The 6,813-nt window shown below is 38.9% G+C and overlaps 1 protein-coding gene across 2 annotated transcripts in view; it reads left to right on the top strand.

The window, feature by feature from the left end:
* edc4 (enhancer of mRNA decapping 4) overlaps window positions 1-6,813 on the top strand; it is a 38,742-nt gene that overhangs the window by 19,824 nt on the left and 12,105 nt on the right. For both annotated transcript variants that reach the window (XM_032524137.1, XM_032524136.1), the window contains exons 24-27: window positions 96-251; window positions 1,341-1,456; window positions 1,553-1,718; window positions 6,100-6,286. In XM_032524137.1, coding sequence (XP_032380028.1) covers window positions 96-251; window positions 1,341-1,456; window positions 1,553-1,718; window positions 6,100-6,286 — 625 coding nt within the window. The remainder of the gene's footprint in view (window positions 1-95; window positions 252-1,340; window positions 1,457-1,552; window positions 1,719-6,099; window positions 6,287-6,813) is intronic.

The raw sequence follows: 6,813 nt of genomic DNA, 5'->3' as shown, positions 1-6,813 counted from the left end.
TCATAACAAGAGTTATCTCAAGACACATTAGGGGTTTATTTCAACCAAACTAGAGTTGACATATTCTTGTGAGCCTTGACCATTCATGACCTCAGAGCGCAGGCTAGAGCGAGTTCTGTCAGAGAGTCAGAATCATCAACAGCAGCTTCAGGAACAACTCAGCCAGCAGCTCAGCCACACCCTCAGCTCGGTGCTGACCAACAGAATGGATAAAGTGCTACGAGAGGAAATGAAGAAAACAGTCCCGCAAAGTAAGCACACATAAACAGGATATTAAGAACAACAAAAGGAGACTGCAGAGCTTTACTCTGGTGAGACCAAGTGGTCAGTGTGTAAGAACAGTCTTACACATTTGTTACCAGACGATGGTGGTATTGCACCATTTTGTTGTTTGCCCGTTGCAGACGAGTCTGCATATGTTGCACACTCAATTGTCTCCTGTCCTTGCCTTTTCTTCTCTAGACTTAAAAAGCAACAGTGCCCATTTAATACCACAAATCCTTTCTGAATGCCTAAATGCCCATCTTGCCCAAATCTAAATTAGGCACCAATCCAACTTTTTCTCTCCATATTCCCATACCTCACCTTAGGGCATCTGATGTTAAGGAATTGAAATCACGTTCGGAATCGCTTATGAGGGATTGGAATACACTTTATATACGTTGTAAGGTCAGGTGACAGATCAGATCAGCACATCCCTGATCTAAATTAGCTGTAAGCAAGGGCTGCGTAAGTAATTGCAAATTTGTGTGGGTGTGGGTGTGGGGGTGGGTGGGGCAAAATACCATTCTCAGTTAAATATTGTGGTTCTGCAGAGATGTTCCGGTCTACAAGTCGTATTCTACAGACTTTGTCTGCTACAGATCCTCGCAGAAATTACTCCATGATCATTTAAATATATTTCTTTAAAGATAAATAAATTATCATTACTTCCAATATCATGAAACATTGCAATAACAAAAATTCCTAATTAAATATTTTTCTCATATCGTGCAGCCCTACTGTAAGCATTACCTGATTTGCAGACTCTTGATAGTGTATGTGACTCTTGTCTATATTGTGTATTTTGTTTTCTTTCTTTTATCTTCTCTGCAAAAAGAAGCATGGTAAAAAATCACCCTAGGCATAAGATGAGGAAGATATAATAAATGCAGCTGAGGTGTGTTTGACTGCCAGACTAAAATCAAGCAGTCTTTGGAGAGATGTTTTCTTGCCTGGCCTCTCCTGCCCTCTCATTTGAGAACGACACGTTCCTGTCTATTTTCCTCCAGCCTTGATCACATGCCTAATTATAGGGGAGTTCATACTAATCAGTCTTGCTTATTCTTTCACCTTTCTAGCAATCTCTAAGAGTCTGGAGCCAGTGACTGGTCAGTTGAGCAATTCAATTGCTGCTAAGCTCACCGCTGTGGAAGTCACCCTGAAGGAAAATGTCAGCAAGGTGGTCAAATCCAAGGTAAGTGGCTGGCCCTGAATCCCGTCCTGCTCAAAATCTTCATAACGTCACCTACTCTCTCCTTCCCTTCTCACCATACCCGCTTCCTGTTTACAGAACACAACCGATGCAATTGGTCGAGCAGCAGCAGAAGCCATGCAAGGACCCATCCAGGCAGCCTATAAAGACGCCTTCCAGGGTATTGTGCTGCCTGTTTTCGAAAGAGGCTGCCAATCCATGTTTCAACAAATCAATGACAGCTTCAAACAAGGCACACAAGAATGTAAGGAAATCTCATCAAACATTTAATGCGTGGTTTTGTCAGCAAATAAAATAAAAATATTGTACAAATACAGTATCAAGATATAACCTAGATCAGAGATCTTCAACAGGGGGTCTGAAAATATGCATTCAAATGAATCAAACATCACAACATTATTAGCAAAGATAAATCTGCCTATTCGTAAACAAAAACATTGATTATAGGCTGACTGGCCTACACAGAAGGGTAGCAACTATTGTAGTCATCCACAGATACAGTTAAGCTTAAGAATCCACTATGCCTTCCACATGTATGTTTGACATTAAAACATGATATAACAATATGTAAATAGTAGCTTAGTATAGTAGGGCACCATAAAAAAAGTATGTGTATAGGTTTTAGGCCACTCTACATGTTACTGTAGGCCCAGTTTGTGCAACTTAAATTTATACAATAAATGTAGCAGGGGGTCTGGTCTTGTCCCTCTTTCAGGTTAGGGGTCCTTGGCCTAAAACATTTAATACCCCTGACATAAATTACCTAATTTTACATAAGGTTAACTTAGTAATTTATACTTGCATGCTGTCCAGACAAAGAGTTTTAAAACTGTTCCTTCAAGGTGTTCTGGTGGCTCACCATGGCCTTTGTACCTTTTTGAGACACTTTGTATTGGTACTTTCTTTACGTTGGTTGTTCCTTGTCTCTAGCCTTGAAATCAGGGTCTGTTTATCTGGAAGTCTAATTAAATAACCAGCTCTTCCAAAAAGCTCAGGGACAGCTTTTGTGATGATGCCTTTTTAGACTGAGCCAGGGCATTGATGTGTTGATAAGCAGTCTATTTATTCTGAGATTCTGCTCATGCCCACCTCGGTAAGCTTGCAGCTAGCTTTTTTTTTTTTTTTTTAATTTACCAAGGCTGTCGTATTGTTTACAGAGGGGAGACACGCACAGTAACTCTGCAGTAAATAGGGAGAGCACAATACCCCTCTGAGCATGTGTGCACTTGTGAGCTTGTTCCAATTTAAATTTAATCCATGATCAAATTTAGGGTTTAGCTCTTTATGTGTAAATATTGACTGTAACTTTGTGAATGCTGCATTAACATTTGCACCGCCATCTTGTAACTGTGCAATCCTTCAGCTACATTCTAGACTAAGGCCCTTAACATAAAGTAAAGCATAAGCTTAGGCAAGGCAAGGCAGCTTTATTTGTATAGCACATTTCAGCAACAGGGCAATTCAAAGTGCTTTACACGAAATCAGTCAAACAGATAAAACACAAGTACAAACAGTTAAAATCATACATTAAAAATTAATAAAACACATGAATAGACAGTTAAAAACAAAATAGAAACATTAGGACACATAAAAACACAAAAAAAAAGTTACAGTGCAGCATAAGAAATTTAAAGAAATGAGCATTCATTTAAAGAAAGGCAGCATCAAAAGAAAGGTCTTCAGCCTTGATTTAAAAGAACTGAGAGTAGCAGGGATCTGCAGGTTTCTGGAGTTTGTTCCAGATATGAGGAGCATAGAAACTGAAAGCTGCTTCACCCTGTAGTTCTGACTCTGGGACAGAAGGAGTGTCCCAGATGACCTGAGAGGTCTGGGGGGGTCATAGTGTAGTAGCAGATCAGAAATGTATTTTTGACCTAAACCGTTAAGGGATTTAAAACTAGCAAGTACTTTGAAATCAATTCTTTGGACACAGGAAGCCAGTGTAAAGACTTCAGAACTGGAGTGATGTGATCCAGTCTCTTGGTCTTAGTGAGGACTCGAGCAGCAGCGTTCTGAATCAGCTGTAGCTGTCTGATTGATTTTTAGGGAGACCTGTAAAGACCCCGTTACAGAGTCAAGTCTACTGAAGATGAAAGCATGGACCAGTTTTTCCGTCCTGTTTACACATATGTCCTTTAACCCTTGATATTTTCTTAAGGTGATAGTAGGCTGACTTTGTTATGTGTCTTAATGTGGCTGTTAAAATTCAGGTCTTAGTCCATGACTACACCCAGATTTCTGGCTTTGTCTGTGTGTTTTTAAAATGTTGTTTGAAGTGAGCGCCGACTTTTAATCGTTCCTCTTTTTTCCAAAAACAACCACCTCAGTTTTTCCTTCATTATTTCAGAAGTTCTGGCACATCCAGTCGTTAATTTGTTCGATGCACTTAGTCAGTTTTTGTATGGACTATAGTCCGCTGGCGATAAGGTTATGTAAATTTGTGTGTCGTCCGCATAACTATGGTAACTTATTTTGTTTTTCTCCATAATCTGAGCCAGTGGAAGCATGTAGATGTTAACAGAGAGGCCCCAGAATGGAGCCTTGCGGAACTCCGCACGTCATATTTGTACGCTCAGATGCATAATTACCTATAGACACAAAGTAATCCCTATTCTTTAGGAGGATTCAAACCAGTTTAGTACTAAGCCAGAAAGGCCAACGCAGTTTTCCAATCGGTCTTGGTAGTATGGCGTGGTCGACCGGTGTCAAATGCAGCACTGAGATCAAGTAATAAAAGATTGAAATTTGCCATTATCTGTGTTAAGGTGATGTCATTAAAGACTTGACAAGAGCCGTTTCAGTGCTGTGGTGTGGTCGGAAACCTGACTGAAAGGTATCAAAACTGTTGCTTAGTGACAAGAATGGTTGAGTTGTTGGAAAGACTACTTTTTCAATGATTTTACTTAAACGGAAGGTTTGTAATTGGCTATTGTTGCTATAGTGACTTGTCTAGGTTGTTCTTTTTTAAGAGTGGCTTGATTACTGCAGTTTTCAGGGCCTGTGGAAAGATTCCTGATAGAAGAGATGTGTTCACAATCTGTAGAAGATCAGAAGTCAAACAATTGGAAACATTAAGCTTAACCAGCACTAAATCTAATCTAATCTAAACGTAAAATATTAGTTTGAAATTAAAGTGCAGTATTTTAAATACAATGAGAAGACTTTGGTTGGATTTCTTATCAAAAGGAAAAGTGCTGGTGTTATTTAATAAAAAAAATAAATAAAAAAAACACAATCCAGCACTGCTCTCATCAATCTATTTTCACATTCCTCTGCAAGAAAAATGAACATACAGTTGAGAATTTACTGGGTTGCTAAAATGTCGGTGAATATTATAGCACAGCTCAAGTAATGTTACTGTAATCATATGCTGAAATCTTGTATCCTTCACGACTGTAAATCTTTATAAACCTGCCCACATCACTCCTTGCGCCGTCAACAGACGCACTGGCATGTCGTTTTCGTAAATGCACCCCCGTATTGAAAGAAAGTCACACAAGAGAGGCACAGTGCTTGCACACAGTCGCCGCTTTATCTAACACTAAATCCTAATGCACCCATACAGCAAACCGAGACTGACTGACAGCTGCACTCGGTACATCAACCATGTCAACTGCAGTTTCACTATGACCCTATGCTCCCCCACACAACGCCTTTTGATTAAAATATGTAAAGCTAAAATGCACTGAACAATACATATATATTTTTTTCTATAGATTTTTCACTCAAATGCATTCTTAATATTGATACATCATGCAGTGCTTCCCTTGATTTGTCATATTTATGTTTGGGTGTTGAATGTAAAGCTATATTGAAAAAACAACAACTATTGAATTAAATTAAAATAGACAATACAAAGCCACATGTTGGTAATCAAAGTATTAGCTAGAATAAATCAAGCACTACAGACTACTCAAAAACCTTCACTTTTGAAGTGTTTCATTACAATAAGTAGGTGTTCAGAATTCTGTTTGCTTTGAATAAAAATGAGAAAGTTTTGAAACCATGGCACAGGGTTAAGAGAGTTGGCTATTGTCAAGTAATCTGTACAGTAGACCCTGTTGAGACATTAAAATAGGTCTAATAATCTAGAAGACGTTCAACAACACTTTGTCTAGTTTTAACAGACAATGAACTGAGACTTAAAAGCTGCAAGCCTCTGCTCAATGAAATCTATTTTACATTCCTAAAGTGTCCAATATTATTAAATCCTCATGCTGTGATTGTGTTCCAAGCAGCATGCTGACAGAAGAAAAGACCCAGTGACCCTTTGATAGCTTGTTACTGTAAAAGTGGAATTCCAGCCAAGAAATGTTGTATCATGCATTTCCAAATTTCTTTTGATGATGCATTTCTTCATGCATTACAATGCAAAACATCATGGAGTTTCATGACTAGCTGCTCCACACAGCTCTTTATCCAGACAGATTCAGGTCAGATAGATGTGGTAATCTTATTTTATTTTTCCAAACCCTTTGTCATAACACAGACTACCTTCATTTTTCTGCACCTTAACTTTGTCTCCACTTAAGAGAGCAACACATAAAGCATGTAGCTTTGAGTGCATTTGTATTTGCTTGTGTTGGGGGGGAGAACTGATTTTCTGTTGACTTTCATCTTTGTAGACATCCAACAGCTTGAGACCCATATGAAGAACAGAAAGCAGAAAGAGCAAGAGGGACGAGACCCCATGATTGGCCAGCTCCAGCAGATGACTGACAGCTTCCAAAGCTCTACCGATCAGCTGGCCACTAACATCACAGCTAATGTCCGGGCAGAGGTCCAGCACCAGATCCAGATGATGGTGGGAAAGTATGTATCCTAGCTATCCCTCATCGACCATACTGACAGTACTTGTGATTGGAAAGCTGTTGACATTTTATTAGAAGCAAATCTCTTCTGAATAGGCCTGTAACGATACACCAAACCCAAACCTTGATTATTTCTTCTTATTTTTGGAGGAGAGTTATTTTTTGGCCACAAGACATAGTTTTGTTATTGATTAAATGCCACTTGGCAACACACAACAGATACCTTATTTATACCAACAGGTTATTTTGTACCTTTTTAAAATAATGTTTCCAAAATTGTTTCAGTGGTTCATTAATTCTTTGGAATGAGACATAAAAATAATAGTAATGGTAACAGTAATGGACATTTCCGCTTCCAACCTGTAGAGGGACCGAAGAGGAAAAGTACTTTGGTGCCTACTGTAAAGGTGCTGGTTGACATGTAGCTTATGTTAATGTGCTCGGTCTATAACGTTAGCTAGCTAATTCTTGGTGGGTAAGATAAGATTACAACATTGTTCAATATGCTCAGTTATTTTTAGTATGATT

Source organism: Etheostoma spectabile, chromosome 8 (assembly GCF_008692095.1).
Source record: "Etheostoma spectabile isolate EspeVRDwgs_2016 chromosome 8, UIUC_Espe_1.0, whole genome shotgun sequence".
Classification (NCBI taxonomy): domain Eukaryota; kingdom Metazoa; phylum Chordata; class Actinopteri; order Perciformes; family Percidae; genus Etheostoma; species Etheostoma spectabile.
Note: the sequence above shows the minus strand (reverse complement) of the source record. Positions and strands in the feature narration are given on the sequence as shown.